The following is a 20,330-nucleotide window of genomic DNA, read 5'->3' as shown; positions in this document are numbered from 1 at the left end:
ATCAGGAAGGCCAATGGAATCTTGGCTTTTATTGCAAGGGGGATGGAGTATAAAATCAGGGAAGTCTTGCTGCAGTTATACAGGGTATTGGTGAGGCCACACCTGGAATACTGCGTGCAGTTTTGGTTTCCATATTTAAGAAAAGATATACTTGCTCTCGAGGCGGTTCACTCGGTTGATTCCGGAGATGAGGGGGTTGACATGAGGAAAGGTTGAGTAGGTTGGGCCTCTATTCATTGGAGTTCAGAAGAATGAGAGGTGATCTTATCGAAACATAAGATTGTGAGGGGATTGATCGGGTGGATGCGGTGAGGATGTTTCCACTGATGGGTGAGACTAGAACTAGGGGGCATAATCTTAGACTAAGGGGCTGCCCTTTCAAAACTGAGATGAGGAGAAACTTCTTCACTCAGAGGGTAGTAAATGTATGGAATTTGCTACCCCAGAGAGCTGTGGAAGCTGCAACATTAAATCGATTTAAAATGGAGATAGACAGTTTCCTAGCAGATAAGGGAATTAGGGGTTATGGGGAGAGGGCAGGGAAGTGGACGTGAGTCTAGGTTCGGATCAGCCATGATCGTATTGAATGGCGTAGCAGGCCTGAGGGGCTGTATGGCCTACTCCTGCTCCTACTTCTTATGTTATGTTATGAAGGTGATCCTGTGCAACATTATGACACTGTGGAGTAGGGAAGTACTCAAGGAAATGAGTAGCATATGACTACAAGAAAACTAGAGTGGTAGTAGTGAGAGATTCTATAGTCAGAATGTAGACAGTCTTTATTGCAGTTGTGACCGGAAGTCCTGAGTAATATGCTGCCTGGTACCAGGGTGAAAAACATCACGGAATGAGTGGGAAGCAGCCAAAATTCGTTGACCATATTGGAATCAATGGCACAGAAAGAAGTATGTTTGAAGTCTTGCAGAGGGAGTTTGAGGAGTTGGGCACTAGGTTTAAAAAAAAAAAAAAGACCTCAAGTGTGGTAATGTCTGGATTGTTTCCTACATCACATGTTGGACAGGTTAAGGAGAGGAACATTAGGAAGGTCAACACTTGGCTGTAGAACTGGTGCAGGAGAGAAGGGTTCACATTCTTGGGGCATTGGGGTGAGTTTTTGGAACAAAGGAAGGCTTACCATAGAAACATAGAAGATAGGAGCAGGAGTAGGCCATTCGGCCCCTCGAGCTCGCTCCACCATTTAATGAGATCATGGCTGATCATCCAAACTCAGTACCCCGTTTTTTCTGTTGGAATGTTACTTCAGGATTTGGTCTGCTTTGCTTCCTGTTTTCTTTCTTATGTTCCGTCATTTATTCTTTGCTACAATATTCTATGAATGGAAACTAGCAAATCAAATTTAGCTTGCTTGAAGTGTAAAGAGTACATTATTTTCTCTGGTTGTAATAGTTTCTATTACAATCTTAATTATAACTCATTTGGTGGAGATTTAACCTGTTTCCACCATGCATTCTGTAAATAGTGGGATTAGCTGTTCAATAGATGCTCCTTGGAGGAATCTGAAGTAAAAACCCCAGGAGACAATGCAACATGTTAATTTGGATTGTTTCTATCACCTTAAGGTCTAAAAATTCGATTAGGCCTGAAAACGGATGCGAGGATCGTGACGCGCGATCGGTCCACACCCTTTGAAAGTAATGCAGGCAGCACACAACCTTCAAGCTGCCTGCTAATTATCATTATTGATGCGTGCAGCCCAGCACTGAGAACGCTGCTGAGTGCTCAGCAGGAGGCCGAAGTTCGTGCGAGGCTATCTCTATTTAAAGCTGGCCTCCATTTTTAAGCGCAGTCTGCACCTCTTAAAGGGGTGGTGCATTCTGCATTCAGCACCTCATTGAACTGGTTGTCAAGGCAACTGCCACTCAGAAATGGCTCAACAGGGCAGAGAAAGGGCACCTAGGTTTTCTGCACAGCACTAGAGGCCTTAGTGCAGGCTGTAGAACGGAGGAGACAGATCCTCTACCCACAAGGAGCCAGAAGGCCCTCCAGACTCACAGTCAGAAGGCAGTAGGAGCAGATAGCCAGCAGTCTTGCCCCGAGGACCTGAATCCAGTGCTGTAAGTAGTCTGATGACCTCACACAAGTGGTCAATGTCAGTGAATGCATCTTCAAAAGCCGTCTCCCACCAACTGCACACTGCTCAATGCACTGACCAACAATCTCTATCAGTTACGACTCATAGCTCACATTCATAGCTTCACCTCACCCTCGCACACTGCTGCAAGCCTCAGACCCACATCTCACACCTTGCTCACACTGCCAGCTATTCACCCATGACAGGCACATCACCCAAAGACATTGCACCACACTCACTGACACACTTCCTTTTCTCTTGCAGGGCGCTGTGGCTCACAACCGTAGACAGCTAACCGACGGGGGACAGGCAAGCCTGCATATCCTGATGCAGTTGGAAGGCACCGTGCTTGACATTATTGGAGGGGCTGTCACTAAGGGCATGGCGATCAGCGAGGCTGAAATCATTGAAGACGACGGTATGCTCATACCTAATCCTCCTTCTCACATCCTACTTCCCCCTCATCCCACAATCTTTTCTCACTTACAAGCTGCTGGTGATGTAAGCATGCACATCTTGCTTTACCCCTCTCCCCTCACCCTTGTGCCTTTCGCCTTTCAGATACCCAAGAACTCCAAGCTTCCCAGCCAGTGCAGGAAGCGCAAGAGGAGCGTGATGGAGAAGAGACACCATCACTCGATCTCACACTCCCAGGCACGAGCTCAGAAAATGGCACTGCATGTACTTTAGAGGGTGGTATAGAGGCAGGATCTGCACATGGTGAGTAATCAGGTTGGCCTGCAGCCAGGGCAGAGGGAAAGGGTAGCGCAGGTGCCGGCTCCTTGGAGGGTGAAGTCGCACACAAGTTCTGCTGCAAAGGACTCAGATGAGGACATTAATCGGGCAGCCATCAGAAGAAGGGTGATGGGCATGCACACAGAAATGCTTGTTGCATTGGCAGGCTTTTTTTTATTCATTGATGGGATGTGGGCATCGCTGGCTAGGCCTGCATTTAGTGCCCATCCCTAATTGCCCTTGAGAAGATGGTGGTGAGCCGCCGCCTTGAACTGCTGCAGTCCATATGGTGTAGGTACACCCACAATGCTGTTAGGAAGAGTGTTCCAGGATTTTGGCCCAGTGACAGTGAAGGAACGGCGATACAGGTCCAAGTCAGGATGGTGTGTGGCTTGGAGGGGAACTTGTAGGTGGTGATGTTCCCATGCGTCTGCTGCCCTTGTCCTTCTAAGTGGTAGAGGTCACGGGTTTGGAAGGTGCTGTTGAAGGAGCTTTGGCGAGTTGCTGTAGTGCATCTTGTAGATGGTACACACTGCAGCCACAGTGTGCCAGTGGTGGAGGGAGTGAATGTTGAAGGTGGTGGATGAGTGCTAATCAAGCGGGCTGCTTTATCCTGAATGGTGTCGAGCTTCTTGAGTGTTGTCGGAGCTGCACTCATCCAGGCAAGTGGAGAGTCTTCCATCACATTCCTGACTTGTGCCTTGTAGATGGTGGAAAGGCTTTGGGGAGTCAGGAGGTGAGACACTCGCCGCAGAATTCCCAGCCTCTGGCCTGCTCTTGTAGCCACAGTATTTATATGGCTGGTCCAGTTCAGTTTCTGATCAATGGTAACCTCCCAGGATGTTGATAGTGGGGGATTCAGCGATGGTCATGCCATTGAATGTCAAGGGGAGATGGTTAGAGTCTCGCTTGTTGGAGATGGTCATTGCCTGGCACTTGTGTGGTGCGAATGTTACTTGCCACTTGTCAGCCCAAGTCTGAATGTTGTCTAGGTCTTGCTGCATATGGACATGAACTGCGTCAGTATCTGACGAGTCTCGCATGGTGCTGAACAGTGTGCCATCATCAGCGAACATCCCCACTTCTGACCTTATGATGGAGGGAAGGTCATTGATGAAACAGCTGAAGATGGTTGGGCCTAGGACACTGCCCTGAGGAACTCCTGCAGTGATGTCATGTGATTGAGATGAATGACCTCCAACAACCACAGCCAACTTCCTTTGTGCTAGGTATGATTCCAACCAATGGAGAGTTTTCCCCTTGATTCCCATTGACTTCAGTTTTGCTAGGGGTCCTTGATGCCACACTCAATCAAATGCTGCCTTGATGTCAAGGGCAGTCACTCTCACCTCACCTCTTGAGTTCAGCTCTTTTGTCCATGTTTGGACCAAGGTTGTAATGAGAACATAACATAAGAAATAGGAGCAGGAGTAGGCCAATCGGCCCCTCGAGCCTGCTCCGCCATTCAATAAGATCATGGCTGATCTGATTCTAACCGCCAATCTACTATCACAGAACCATCTCCTGAATCTAACAGAATTAGACACACGAAATAGGAGCAGGATCAGGATACACGGTCCCTGGGCCCGCTCCGCTACCCACAAGGCCATGACCGATCCGAACCTATACTCGTGTCCAAATTCCTGCCCGCTCCCCGTAACCCTTAATTCCCTTTACTTCTAGGAAACTGTCTATTTCTGTTTTAAATTTATGTAATGATGTAGCTTCTACAGCTTTTTGGGGCAGCATATTCCATGGACCTACCACCCTCTGAGTGAAGTAGTTCCTCCTCATCTCAGTTTTGAAAGAGCAGCCCCTTATTCTAAGACTATGCCCCCTAGTTCTAGTTTCACCCATCATCGGGAACATCCTCCCCGCATCCACCCGATCCAACCCCTTCACAATCTTATATGTTTCAATAAGATCGCCTCTCATTCTTCTGAACTCCAATGAGTAGAGTCCCAATCTACTCAACCTCTCCTCATATGTCCATCCCCTCATCCCCGGGATTAACCGAGTGAACCTTCTTTGTACTGACTCGAGAGCAAGTATGTCTTTTCTTAAGTATGGACACCAAAACTGTATGTAGTATTTCAGGTGCGGTCTCACCAATACCTTGTACAACTGAAGCAATACCTCCCTATTTTTATATTCTATCCCCCTAGCAATGAAAGCCAACATTCCATTGGCTTTCTTAATCACTTGCTACACCTGCATACTAACCTTTTGAGTTTCGTGCACCAGGACCCCCAGATCCCTTTGTACTTCAGTACTTTCCAGTTTCTTGCCATTAAGATAATAACTTGCTCTACGATTTTTCCTGCCAAAGTGCATAACCTCACACTTTCCAGTATTGTATTCCATCTGCCAAATCTCTGCCCACTTACTTAGCATGTCTATGTCCCCTTGCAGGTTTTTTATGTCCTCCTCACTCACTACTTTCCCTCCCATCTTAGTATCATCTGCAAACTTTGATATGTTACACTCGGTCCCCTCCTCCAAATCGTTAATATAGATTGTAAAGAGTTGGGGACCCAGCACTGACCCCTGCGGAACACCACTAGTTACTGATTGCCAGTCTGAGAATGAATCATTTATCCCAGCTCTCTGCCTTCTGTTAGATAGCCAATCCTCTATCCATGCCAGAATATTACCCCCAATCCCGTGATTTTTTATCTTAAGCAATAGTCTTTTGTGTGGCACCTTGTCAAATGCCTTTTGGAAGTCTAAATACACTATGTCCACTGGTTCCCCTTTATCCACCCTATATGTTACTTCCTCAAAGAACTCCAGCAAATTTGTCAAACATGACTTCCCCTTCATAAAACCATGCTGACTTTGTCCTATTAAATTATGATTATCCAAATGTCCTGTTACTGTCTCCTTAATAATGGACTCCAAAATTTTACCTACCACAGATGTTAGGCTAACCGGTCTATAGTTTCCAGCCTTCTGTCTACTGCCCTTTTTAAATAAGGGTGTTACATTAGCAGTTTTCCAGTCTGCCGGGACCTTTGCCGAGTCCAGGGAGTTTTGGAAAATTATTACCAATGCATCCACAATCCCTACCGCCACTTCCCTCAAGACCCTAGGATGTAAGCCATCAGGTCCAGGTGATTTATCCGCCTTGAGTCCCATTATTTTACCGAATACCACTTCCTTAGTGATTTTGATCGTGTTTAGCTCCTCCCCCCCTATGGCCCCCTGTTTGTCCAGTGTTGGGATATTCTTAGTGTCCTCTACTGTAAAGACTGATACAAAATATTCACTCAGTGTTTTTGCCATCTCCATATTTTCCACCATTAATTTCCCGGTCTCATCCTCTAAGGGACCAACATTTACTTTAGCCACCCTTTTTCTTTTTATATAACTATAAAAACTCTTACTATCTGTTTTTATATTTTTTGCTAATTTACTTTCATAATCTATCTTCCCTTTCTTAATCAATCTTTTTGTTATTTTTTGCTGTCTTTTAAAGTTTTCCCAATCCTCTATCCTCCCACTAGATTTGGCTACCTTATATGCCCTTGTTTTTAGTCGAATACTATCCTTAATTTCTTTACTTAGCCACGGATGGCTATCTTTTCTTTTACACCCTTTTCTTCTCAGTGGAATATATATTTTTTGGAAGTTGTAAAATAACTCCTTAAATGTACACCACTGATCATGTATCGTCTTACCCTTTAATCTATTTTCCCAATCCACTCCACTCAATTTCGCTCTCATACCTTCATAGTCTCCTTTATTCAAGCTTAGCATGCTTGTTTGAGATCCAACCTTCTCACCCTCTAATTGAATATGGAATTCAACCATGTTATGGTCACTCATTCCAAGTGGATCCTTTACTAGGACATTTTTAATTAATCCTGTCTCGTTACACAGGACCAGATCTAAGGTTGCTTGCCCCCTGGTCGGTTCAGTTACATACTGCTCAAGAAACCCACCCCTAATACACTCAATGAACTCATCTTCAAGGCAGCCCTGCCCAATTTGATTTGTCCAATTAATATGATAGTTAAAATCCCCCATAATTATAGATGTTCCCTTATGACAAGCCTCAACTATTTCCTAATTGATACTCCGTCCAACAGAGTTGCAACTGTTCGGAGGCCTATAGACTACGCCCACTCGTGTTTTTTTCCCCTTATTATTCCTTATCTCCACCCAAACTGTTTCATTATCCTGATCTTTTGACCCAGTATCATTTCTCTGTATTACAGTGATTTCTTCCTTTATTAACATAGCCACCCCACCTCCCCTTCCTTCCTGCCTGTCCTTCCTGATCGTTAAATAACCTGGTATGTTTAATTCCCAGGCATTGTCACCCTGCAGCCATGTTTCTGTAATGGCCACAAGATCATACCCATATGTAGTTATTTGTGCCATTAGCTCGTCTATTTTGTTACGAATGCTACGTACATTCAGATAGAGAACTTTCAAATATGTTTTGTGACACTTAGTTCCTGCTTTTGCCCTTTTTATTACTTTACCTTTTACTCCACACCTTCTGCCCCTTCCTGACATGCTCTGGTTTTTAATTTCCCCACTGCTACCTAAGTCTATGACCTTCTCTGTTGTCATTTTTATTATTTGCTCTCTAGGAACCTCCCCCCCGACTAGTTAGTTTAAAGCCCTCGCTACAGCCCTAGTTATATGATCCGCCAGGACTCTAGTCCCAGCACTGGCCAAGTGAAGCCCGTCCCAACGGAACAGCTCCCTCCTGCCCCAGTACTGGTGCCAGTGTCCCAGGAAGCAAAACCCATTTCTCCCACACCAGTCTTTGAGCCACGCATTTAACTCTCTAATTTTATTTTTCCTAGCCAAATTTGCTCGTGGCTCAGGTAATAATCCAGAGATTATTACCCTTGAGGTTCTGTTTTTTAATTTGACCCCTAGCTGCTCATACTCCTTTAACAGAACCGGCATCCTCGCCCTATCTATGTCGTTTGTATCAACATGGACCACGACAACTGGATCCACCCCCTCCCACTGCAAGTTTCTTTCCAGCCCAGAGGAGATGCCCTTAACCCTGGCACCGGGTAGGCAACACAGCCTACGGGACTCTCGCTCTTGGCTGCAGAGAACTCTATCTATCCCCCTAATAATACTATCCCCTACCACTACAACATTTCTATTTACTCCCCCCTCTTGAATGGCCCCACGTTCCATGGTGCTGTGGCCAGGTTGCTCATCCTCCCTGCAGTCCCTGCTCCTGTCCCCACAGGGAGTAAGAACCTCGAACCTGTTGGACAAGAGCAAGGGCTGCGGCTCCTCCAACACTACCTCCTGGATCCCCGTACCTGCCTCGCTCGTAGTCACACCGTCCTGACCATGGCCATGGGCTACATCTGAATTAATTAACTTCATAGGTGTGACCACCTCCTGATACACAGAGTCCAGGTACTTCTCCCCCTCCCTGATGTGTCGCAGTGTCTGAAGCTCAGACTCCAGCTCAACAACACGGAGCTGGAGTTCCTGTAGCAGCAGACACTTGTCACAGATGTAATCACCATGAGCCTCAGTGGGGTCCACCGGCTCCCACATCTCACAACAGTAACACATCACCTGCTCCATTCTATGTAATTAATTAAATGTTTTATTGTTAGTTATGGACACCCTCTGCCCGATTATAGATGCTAGTATCCCCTTTAATTAATTGGATTTAAATTAAATCAATCCCTCTAATTACACCAGTTAAATGGTTTACCAACAGTCACTCTGCACCAGAAAGGCCTTATTAACTACAACCCACAGAGTTAAAGTTTGAAAAGAGCACCTAACACCCCACTTACTCCCTCTCACACGTACCCAAACTCACAGCACTCTTTGCTGACTCGCACTCAGTGCTTGCTCGCACTAGCACTGGTCTTTTTGTACTGTTTGTTTGTTTACAGCCAAATGAGTCACCCCTGCTGATTGGTTAGAAAACTGGTTTCCACTGCCTGCTGTGCCAATTTACTCCTACTGCAGTGTAACCTTGTTTTACTCTTAAACCAACAGAATCCCAAATATTTAACTTTTCCCCTTTACTTAAACTGCTTAAGTAATCTTATCAAGAATGATTTAAAGAGAAATAACAATTAAAGAACTCTCACACTTACCCAAACTCACAGCACTCTCTGCTGACTCGTACTCAGAGGTCAGGAGCTGAGTGGCCCTGGCGGAACCCAAACTGGGCATCAGTTAGCAGGTTATTGCTGAGTAAGTGCTGCTTGATAGCACTGTCGACAACACCTTCCATCACTTTGGCAGAGAAAGAAAGAAAAGAAAGAACGACTTGCATTTATATAGTGCCTTTCATGACCACCAGACATCTCAAAGCGCTTGAAGTACTTTTGAAGTAGAGTCACTGTTATAATGTGGGAAACGTGGCAGCCAATTTGCGCACAGCAAGCTCCCACAAACAGCAATGTGAAAATGACCAATAATCTGTTTTTGTTATGTTGGTTGAAGAATAAATATTGGTCAGGACACTGGGGATAATTCCCCTGCTCTTCTTTGGGATCTTTTACGTCCACCTGAGAGAGCAGACAGGGCCTCGGTTTAACGTCTCATCTGAAAGATACCACCTCCGACAGTGCAGCACTCCCTCAGTACTGCACTGAAGTGTCAGCCTAGCTTTATGTGCTCAAGTCTCTGGAGTGGGACTTGAACCCACAACCTTCTGACTCAGAGGCAACTGTTGAGAGCCCGTTGGCACTGTCAAGGAGCATGGAGCTTCAACCTTGTGCAGAGTTGGAAGCCCATGATTTCCTGATGGAAGTGATGGGCAATGCCTTGAGAGCACTTGTGGACCCAACCATGTTGTAGGGTCTGATGGGCAATGCCTCCGCTTCCATTGCAGCACAAGTGGAAGCGACCCAACGTCTGAGTGCTGCAGTGGAAGTCATGCAAGCTCAGACTGCTGCCATCATGGCTGCGTTTACCAGTGTGGAAAGGGGCTTGCAGGGTGTCACAGCAATCCAGCAATCTGTCCTCCAACAGATTACTAGGATTGCTGAGGTGCCGCCCTGGGAGAGTGGCAATGACTCTGCGGAGCAGAAACCTGCTGTCCTCTCTCAGGATGACAGCATTGGTCCTCCCAACCCTGCCACTCCACCAGTGCCCTTGTTGTTGCCTGTCAGCCAACCAGCCCAGACTGCAGACGTCCATGCCGAGGTGGTGCAGTCTACAGCTGGCCTTCTAGGCCCAGAGCTGCTTGAGGTCATCCTGCAAGGCCATCTGCAGTCTTCCCCACTGCAAGTCAGTAGCCTTTCACCAGCCATGCTGCAGCCACTGTGTGTAGGAGCACTAGGACAGGCAAAGGCACATGGAAGACGGGCACGAAGGAATGCACAAAGGTGATTAGTTGACTTTGCTATGTAGTATTGGATTGATTGATTGATTTATAAATGTGCTTTAGAATGTTTATTTTGTGGTGGCTTTCATTTCGACATTGTGGCCAAGAGGATGCTGTAATGTTCCGTGACAGAGGTGGGGGAAGTGTTGATCAATGGGGATCTGGGGTTTCATTCAGGGGAACCGGAGCCTGATGATGCGCTTAAGGCTGCCTCCTCCCTTCCCCCTCCCCCCATCTCCTCCTCCTCCTCCTGAGGTGGTCGGGGAACCTGTGGTGGTAAGGGCTGCCCCCTCATGATGGCCAAGTTGTGGAGGATGCAGCAGTCCACCACAAATTGTGATACCCGCTCCGGCGAATACTGGAAGGCGCCTCCCAAGTGGTCAAGGCAGTGGAACCGTTGCTTGAACACCCAGATGGACTGGTTGGTGACGTTCCGCATGGCTCTCCTTATATGAGTGCTGGCCACGAGTGGTGGGGTTGCGGAGAGGAATCATCAGCCAGGTGTAGAGCGGATAGCCCTTGTCGCCGAGCAGCCACCCTCGTGTTTGACATGGTGGCTGGAAAATTGCTGGCACAGTGGACTGGTGCAGGATACCAGGCATTCACCAGCATGATGTACTTGGTGTGGTCGCACACCAACTACATAGTAAGTGAGTGATACCCCTTGCGGTTACGGAACTTCTCACCATTGAGATGCGATGCCTGCAAAGCCATATGTGTGCAGTTGATGGCACCCTGCACCATGGGGAAGCCCAATATCCTGGCAAAGCCACATGTGTGCTCCTCCTGCTTCTCTCTGTTTAGAGAGAAGACAATGAAGTGCCTCCTAGAGTACAGAGCCTCTGTGACCTCGCGGATGGAGCGATGGATGGCAATCTATGAGATGTTTGCTATGTTGCCCATTCCAGCCTGGAAGGATCTGCTGGTGAAACAATTCATGGCCATGGTCACCTTGAGGGCCACTGGTAGTCCCGTCGTCGCCCTGCTCTGAGGCTGCAGGTCTGGTTCCAAGAGGTGGCACATTTCTGAGACCACCTCCTTGGTGAAGCGGAGCCAATGAACACACTGCTCTTGGCTTAGGTGCAGGTAGGAGAAGTGCTCCCTGAAGACCCTAGGTGGGTAAGGCCTCCTACTGAGAGCCCTCCTCCTCCTCCCTCTGTCTTCTTTGCTGCCTCTGCTCCATCTCCCTGTCATGCTGCAGCGTGAGGGGGGCTGCAACTAGAGCCCCCATGACTGGGAGCAAGTGGTGAACTCTGAGGCCTTCCAGTAGCAGCCAACACCTTCCCAACGTCCAGCAGCACACTCTGCACACTTTAACAACATTATAAATGTCTTACAGAGATAGGAAAGGGCGAGGCCAAGGAAGGATTTGAACACAAGGATGGGAATTTTAAATTTGAGGCACTGCTGGACCAGGATCCAAAGTAGGTCAGCAAGGCCAGGGATGATGGGTGAAGGGACGGTGCGAGTTAGGATACGGGCAGCAGCGGTTTGGAAAAGCTCAAGTTTCTGGAGGGTGGAAGATGGGAATGCTGGCCAGGAGAGTTTTTTGTGATGATTTGGGAGACTTCTGTATTTTTTTACATGGCCATAGATATGCAAGGTAAATGTGACTTAGTAATAACTAGATTTAAGATAGCTGTTGTTCCCTTGTAAACTTCAAAATAGGGACCTGGAGCACAATTGTCTGCAAAATGCAAGTGTGTGCTTTGATCTATACATTAGCTACAATGCTGAAGCTTAGTTCTAAGTGTTAATCAACTTATTGGTCCTTTAGAGGTCAATGGGTGTTTTATTTATGGACTCAAGTATATGCCAGCCAGACATAGGAATGGTTTTAATTGCTGGTAAGTGATAATATATGTGACTTTACAGACAAATACGTGAAATCCTAAATGGCTGAAATATCAAGCGTATTTTTTTCTCAAAGAAGTTCAAAACATATACTGGATAAAGCATTAAGCATTAGTAAATAGCTGGCCGTAGACAAAAATGTTTGGAGAGAACCCATACTGTAACCGGCTTCAATGAGCTAAAAGTACTCGTTTATTAAAAGCAAGTGCAATGTAACTATACTTCAAAACATTTTTAAACGATTATTCAGAAGTAAAATAAGAAACTGGAAGCAGTGGCAGTGACGAGATGTTGTTGTTGTGCAGTGTTGTAATCTGAATACTTTAGTTTTGTTGAAGTTTCCCGAGGTTGCTGAAGCAATAAGCAAGTTAAAAAGCTATTCTTGTTTTACATTATGGTGTTTTCCTGTTGCTACAACTGTTTGAGTAATTACATTTTATTCATTGTAATTGATTTGTATTGCTATTATATACAATGGTGCAAAATAAATAGTAAAATTAAATTACTAATAGTCAAAAGTATTTATTTACAATAATAGTTATAAATACTAAAGTGTATTTACTTGTGTGCTTTTAGGTGGGCACAGTGGAAGAAAAAGCTAAGTAATCTTTCAATGAAAGCAAAGTTACAAAGTGGAAGGGATAAGCAACCGTCTGACAAAGAAGATGGCTCTGCGTGATTTTTAAAAAGGAAACAATGTAAAGGAGCAAAATGAATCTGTGGACTAATCAATTCTTCTTCCTCACAGCACAACAGGGAAACTTCAAAGCAGAGGGTGATGGGCAGTACTTGATCATGAATGGTGACCAAATAGCACTGGTGTTAAATTTTTGCTGTTTCTATAAACGTGCTGCTGTTGCAAAGTTTAGTGACTGATTTGCTTATTTTGAGTGAACAGTGCATTTTAGGTATCAATGGGGCATGAGACTTTGTGCCAAATCCTATTTTACAAACATTACTGTTAATCTTCACACTGTGGAAATTGCCTGTTTTACGTACATTTATGTGTATTTAACAGAGGCGACTTACTTACTCAAACTGTTTCAATAATTAGAAAGAAAGTTAAAGCAACGTGAACTAATAAATGAAATAGCTTGTGCTTTGTGTCAATTCAGTGAACAATGAGAAAATAGTTTTGCTTATGTTTTATTAAAAAAAATTAAAAATGCTAGAAAGACCAAGGTCATTTGACTATTTTCAACAGACCTGTTAACTAACTCTGCTGAATGGAATTATTAAATAGTCCTAAACTATATGTGGTGATTTACTGCACACCATCAATTGCTGATCAAGTAGACTTGTATGATGATCAATAGTGTTTACCTTTCAGGTTGGGTATTTAATTATTAAACCCCAAATGGAATAAATTTCAGTGTGTGGAATTCAGTTTCCACGTATGAAGTCTATTAAAATAACACATTTATTGAAAACCATACAGATCTTATAGGATGTAAATTATTCATGTTGAAAATGAGCTTAGTCATTTTAGGAGACTACAAAGATTAGAATACTTGGGGAGAGAAATTCGTGTGTTTAATGTCACACGTTAGCGCCACCAAACGTCATTCAGTGCTCTACCGCCAGCGCACTCCATATCCGTCTTGCCGGTAGTGCTGCCGCTAAACTCGATCACTGGGGACATTGCAATCACAGAGATCATGACGTCAGTGAGTGTGCAAAACTCACTTGACGCCTGATCTCCCAACTTCGTTTTGGCCATTGAAGTTACAGGCTGGAGAAAGCAACGACAGCTTCAGGTGGCGCGCAGCAGCAGGGAGCCAGCTCCAGTGATGCTATATAAAGGGATCATCACCAATCACTCACACCTGACCGGGTTTTGCAGTTTGAGTGGCGGTGTGCTACTCCCTGCTGCTGCCAGAGTTTTCTTTAATTAATTCAAGGTTATTTGGTATCAGGGAGTGTTTTGGCAAGTACAAAACTCCCTCATTATTTTTGAGACGCTTCAAACTACAACACTTGCTAAAAGTCATGGGGGCTGTACTGGCAGTCGACCTCGCCCTCCAGGATCGACGGCAGAGGGAGCAGAGGCAGTGAGAAAGATTGGAACATGTGTGCAGAGGAGGAGGGCCATCAGGGCTCTCAACAGGAGGCCTTACCCTTCTAGGGTCTTCCGACAGCACTTTGCCTACCTTCAATTAAGCGAGGAGCAGTGAATTAGGAGGTTTTGCTTCACCAAGGAGGTGGTCACAGAACTCTGCCATGTCCTGCAACCAGACCTCCAGCCTCAGACCAGGGTGATCACAGCTCTTCCAGTGGCAGTCAAGGTCACCATGGCCCTCAATTTCTTTGCCAGCGAATCCTTCCAGTCTGCAGCAGGAGACATAGCTAACATCTCACAGTTCACCGTCCATTGCTGCATCCAGGAGGTCACAGAGGCTCTCTACACTAGGGGAAGGGACTACATAGGCTTCCAGGTCACTAGAGAGAAGCAGGATGAGCGTGCATATGGCTTTGCCAGGATAACGAGCTTCCTCCTGGTGCAGGGCGCCATCGACTGCACCCACGTGGCTTTGCGGGCACTGCATAACAATCTTGAGATCTTCCGTAACCGCAAAGGTTACTACTCACTTAATGTGCAGTTGGTGTGCGATGACACACAGCGAATCTTCAATGTCAATGCCCACTATCCTGGCAGCAGCCATGATGCCTTCATCATGTGCCAAACTGGTGTGCCAGCACTCTTCCAGCCACCACGTCAAGCTCGAGGGTGGCTGCTCGGAGACTAGGGCTACCCACTCTCCACCTGGCTCATGACTCACCTCCACAACCCCAACACTCGTGCTCACCACTCATATAATGGGAGTTGTAATGCCATGCTGCCACCAGGAACATCACCGAGCAGACCATTGGCCTACTAAAGCAACGGTTCTGCTGCCATGACCGCTCGGGAGGAGCCCGCCAGTACTTGGCTGAGCTGGTGTCCCATTTCGTGGTGGTCTGCTGCGTGCTCCACAACTTGGCCATCATGAGCATGGAGCCCTTGCCACCAGGGATTGTGGGACCACCTCAGGAGGAAGCGGACAAGGAGGAGGAGGAGCAGGAGGGAGGGAGGAGGCAGCGAGACAATCGGCCTTCCGGATGGGCTGTCCGTTTTGATTTCTTTTTGGGTTCAATAAAGACTCATTTCTGAAAGAGAATGTTGTTTAATCTAAAGTCTTGTTCAAGATTTTCTACAGCTTTTACAGAACACACTATGCTGTGATGCATCTAGAATGAAACTGAAAGTAAAACTCCTCTGGACTGCTTGTCTCTCACATGACCTCTGCTGGTCAGGCACAAGTAATCAAAAACACAGACAAATATGCTGTAAGGCATAAGTAATCAAACACAGACAAATATCATCACTATTTGCTGATATCATTACATCTCCCGTTCTTAAAACAAAAGTATTTTACTTTTAACTAACAACATTTAATGAACTTACATTATCATTATCATGATCAAGGTTTTTTTACCCTTGCTTTGTGTGTTCACATGAAATATGTCAATACACTAGAACTTGAAGAAAGAATAAGATAACATTACTCCCTTCTTTAACAATAGTCCTTAAATTTGCTCAATGAGTCTCTCAGGAGGCTTCACGTGTCTTGAGGATTTTCTGATTGATTGTCCTTGAATCTGAGTTGTTGCCTCAGATGATTGGTTCTCAGCTGTGTGATCAGGTTGTTCACCAGTATCAGTCTCTTGACCTGCTGTGGCTGGTCCCATGAGAAGATCTCGACGATTTCTTCGCAGAACAGCACCCTCATCTGTCTGAATGGTGTATGATCTTGGTTGAACTTCACTCAGGACAGTTCCCTTCTGAGTCCATGTGTTTGTTTTGTCTTTCAACCTTACTTGGTCACCAGTGTGGAGTTCAGGTAGGTTTTGTGTTCCTCTGTCATAGTAGTACTTTTGCTTTTCTTTCTGTTGCTCTTTGAACTTCCTCACTTTCTCCCCCTCTTTTGTTTTCAGGAGGTTCTCCGGGATGGGTAGGTTTGACCTTAGCCGACGTCCCATCAGGAGTTGGGCTGGTGACATACCACACTCGAGCGGCGTTGTGCGGTATACAAGCATGCTTTGGTAGAAGTCAGTTCCACTGTCTTTTGCCTTGTACTTCAGTCTTTTCACTGTGTTTGCGGGCTCTCCTGGGTCAACAGCTCTGGACAACGTGTGTACGCAACATTCAGTTCATCATAGACTGCCTCTCTTTCACTTTCCACAACGAGGACTCTCTTTACCAGGTTCAGTCTCTCACAGGCTTTTAAACCTAGTATGGCTTGCACATCCTTTGGCACCACGATTAATGCTAGCGTGTGATCTCTGTCCTTGTGTGTTACTTTGACAATGCATTTTCCTTTCACTGGTATATCAGTACCTGAGTATCCGGTCACTTTCACTTGTATTCCATGTAACTTTGGTCTGGGCCTAATTCTCTTAAAATCGGTCTCTGATATCACATTAACTTGTGCTCCAGTATCCAATTTAAATGGAATGTGTATGTCATTCACTTTTAGTGTCAACATCCAGTCTCTTTCTTTTTTGTTTTCAGACACAACATCTACATTGAATTCCTCTATCTCGCTTTCATCTACTGTATGGACCTTGCTTTGTTGCGCTTGGTTCTTACAGCAACGGGCATAATGGTTGTTTTTGTTGCATCTATTGCATGTTTTACCATATGCTGGACACTTTCTTGGTGGATGCTGTGTACCGCATCGACTACATGACTTCCGATTGTCTCTTTCATTTTCGTTTGCTGGCCACGTCTCTTTTTTCACATTGGCGCTCTCTTTGTTAAACGGTTTGTATCCGTTCTTTCTCACTGCATCCACGTTGCAGCTACTGTCACTGAACAGCTCCTTTGCCTGCAACTTCACAGTCTCTGTAGCCCTACACAATGCTATGGCTTTTCCCAGGTCTAGGTCTTGCTCTCTTAGCAGCCTTTCCCTTAGACCATTATCTGGAATACCACACACCAGTCTGTCTTTTATCAGCGAGTCTGTGAGTCCCCCAAATTCACACGATTTGCTCCGGTTTCTCAGTTCAGTCACATACTGATCAATAGTCTCGCCGATTTTCTGTACACATGTGAAAAATTTGTGCCTCTCAAAGGTCACGTTGCGTTTAGGTATGCAGTAGGCCTCAAACTGTTCCATTATTTTATCTAGCTTCATTTTGTCTCCATCAACAGCAAATATGAAATTATTATATGCCTCCAGCGCTGCATCACCCACGACATGTAAGAACACGGACGATTTTTGTTTATCACTTTTCTCGTCGGCTCTGATTGCCGCTAAATACAACTCTAAACGTTGTTTGAACCTTCTCCAATTTTCAGCCACATTACCTGTCAATTGAAGCGTCGCCGGTGGGTGTAAACCTTCCATTCTTTCACTTCGTTAGCTATTCTCTAATGGTAAGCAACGATGTTCTCTTCTGGCTTGCTAATATGTGGAGAGCTGATTTCGCTTACTTGCCACAACTGCTTTCACTGTCCCATCGAGTTGCTAACTTCAGACTTTTTCTCTTTCAGCCACTTCTGACACCATGTTTTGATTTCTTTTTGGGTTCAATAAAGACTCATTTCTGAAAGAGAATGTTGTTTAATCTAAAGTCTTGTTCAAGACTTTCTACAGCTTTTACAGAACACACTATGCTGTGATGCATCTAGAATGAAACTGAAAGTAAAACTCCTCTGGACTGCTTGTCTCTCACATGACCTCTGCTGGTCAGGCACAAGTAATCAAAAACACAGACAAATATGCTGTAAGGCATAAGTAATCAAACACAGACAAATATCATCACTATTTGCTGATATCATTACATCCGTGACCGGCTCATCAGACTCCGATTCGCATGAATGAAACCTCAGATCCCCATAGCTCACCACATCCCCATCACACCATCCCTGTCTCACACCATATCACAGCATCCTCCTGGGCACAAATGAGACACCACAAAAGATTCCAAACACAATAAATGTATCTATAAACATATAACACATATATGAATACTATTAACTAATCACCCATGTGCAATCCCTTAGTGCCTGTCATTCATGTGCCTTTTCTTACTCTAGTGCTCACACACAGTGGCTGCAGCACGGCTGGTGGAAGGCTGCTGAGTTTCCGTCTGGGAGACTGCAGATGGCCTTGCAGGACAACCTTGAGCAGCTCTGACCCTAGAAGGCCCGGCTGTAGACTGCACCACCTCGGCATGCGCGGCAGCAGTCTGGGCTGGCTGGCTGACTGGCAGCTGCAAGGGGAATGGCGGAGTAGCAGGGATGGGAGTAGGAATGCTGTCATCCTGAGAGAGGACAGCAGGTTCCTGCTCCACTGACCCACTGGCACTCCCCCGGGGCAGCGCCTCAGCATTCCTAACAATCTGTTGGAGCACAGATTGCTGGCCTGCTGCAACACCATGAAAGCCACAGTCGACGGTGATAAACCCAGCCACGAGGGCAGCAGTCAGAGCTTGGATGCCACCAAGCAGAGACTGCATGAGAGCAGTCTGAGCTTCCGCTGCAGCTCTAGGATGTTGGGTCGCTTCCACCTGTGCTGCAATGGAAGCTGCAACATCACCCATCATGCACGCCATCACATCTGGGTTGCGATGGTCTCTGAGACTGGAAATCCTGGGCTCCATGCTCTGTACAGAGCCCCGTGCAATGTTGGAGGTGGATTCCTCCATGCTCCTTGCCATTGCCGAGAGGTTCTCTGAAGGCCTCCCCATCGAGATCCTCATCTGAGTCCTGTGCAGCAGAACTTGCCCTCTGGGGAGCTGGCCCCTGAGCTACCCTTTCCCCCTGGCCTTGCTGCAGCCCACTCGTGCACAGTGCCTCACCCTGTGCAGATGCCACTTCTCTACTAGCCTCGAAAGTATGTGTAGTGCCAGTATCTGAGCTGCAGTCTGCGAGTGACAGATGCAGTGACGTAGTGTCTTCTTCTTCCTCCTCTTCTCCCTCCTCGCTCTCTGTAGTGCCCTCAGGGACAGGCTGCTTGGGTGCTTGCTGATTATCTGAAAGCAGAAAAGCACAAGAGTCGGGTTATGGTGAGTGGAGGTGGGCGGGAAGGCAGAAATGCATGCATACAGCATGAGTAGCTTGAAAGTGAGAAAAGATTGTGGGCTGAGGGGGAAGTGGGCTGTGAGAAGAAGGATTAAGACAGAACATACTGTTGTTGTCCCCAAGGGGGGTCAACGTCACCGGTGGCCATGGTGCCGATGACCTGGCGCCCAATGATCTGCAGCACTCAAGTCTCTAGCTGGCTCAGCTCTTCAATGTGGGCTTGGGCCCTGCCTGTCTGCTCCTGCCGATTATGCACCACCTTGGCCTGCAAGAGGAAGGGAAGTGTGTGAGTGAGTGTGGTGCAATGTGTTTGGGTGATGTGGCTTCCATAGTTGAGTAGCTGTCATTGTGTGAAAGGTGTGCAATGTGGGTGTCAGTGTTGATAGGTAGAGATTGTTGGTGGGTGAATGCTGGGGGTGTGGTGCATTGAGCAGTGTGTGAAGCTTGTGGTACAGACAGTGGTATGTAGCATTTGTTGAAGCCTTCACTCACCCATACCACCTGTGTGAGGTCATTCAACTTCTTCCTGCACTGAGTGTGGGTCCTGGGGACTACAGTGATGCCCATGACGTGGTGTGCTACCTCCCTCCACATAGTGTGGTTGACTTGTGGTAGGACCTCCTGTCAGTTGGTAGGTACAGGACCGTTGCCTTCTCTCCACTGCGAAAACCAATGCCTCCAGAGCTTCATCGGAGAACCTCCGGGCTCTCTCCCTGGGGGCGACGATCTGCCATCAAGATTTGTACAGAACTCTTCCTTCTCCTTGACCTTATGGTTGTTGGGGCAGCTGCACACCCAACAATCCTGACAATGAGATGCTGCTGCAGCGTCAATGAACCTCCCCTTTAAGTAGTGAAAAAAGCCTGGGGCAATCATTACTTGCAATTAGACTGCCCCCGATATTGGTCCATCTTTTCAGCATAATGCCAATGTGCTTGAGTTTTTCGACGAGAGTCATGACTACAATCATTTTAATGAGGAATGAGCACGAATTTTGCGTGCATCCTAGACGATTTTCAGGTGGCACAGCTTAACCTTTTTTCGTCTAAACACTACCCATTTCTTGGCTGTATCGAATTTTTAGCCTTATGTGTTTACATTAGCATGACCTCTGGAGCACTAGATTTTTAAAAATTTAAATCTGAGACCAACTGAGAGAAATTGTTGATTATATTATATGAATACTAAAATAGATTATTCCATATAATTTCCAAATTGGGCTGATTCAGATTTAATGGGTA

At 46.1% G+C, this 20,330-nt stretch overlaps 1 protein-coding gene across 1 annotated transcript in view; it reads left to right on the top strand.

The window, feature by feature from the left end:
- LOC147110665 (coiled-coil domain-containing protein 154-like) overlaps positions 1–13,324 on the top strand; it is a 158,297-nt gene extending 144,973 nt beyond the window's left edge. The window contains exon 14 of the mRNA XM_086002249.1: positions 12,597–13,324. Within this exon, the coding sequence (XP_085858375.1) occupies positions 12,597–12,699 (103 nt within the window). The 3' untranslated portion in view covers positions 12,700–13,324. The remainder of the gene's footprint in view (positions 1–12,596) is intronic.
- Positions 13,325–20,330: the final 7,006 nt, after the last annotated feature.

The sequence above is a fragment of the Somniosus microcephalus genome, chromosome 11 (genome assembly GCF_052327205.1).
Source record: "Somniosus microcephalus isolate GS21.2 chromosome 11, FLI_Smic_1.0, whole genome shotgun sequence".
NCBI classification, from domain to species: Eukaryota; Metazoa; Chordata; class Chondrichthyes; order Squaliformes; family Somniosidae; genus Somniosus; species Somniosus microcephalus.
Note: the sequence above shows the minus strand (reverse complement) of the source record. Positions and strands in the feature narration are given on the sequence as shown.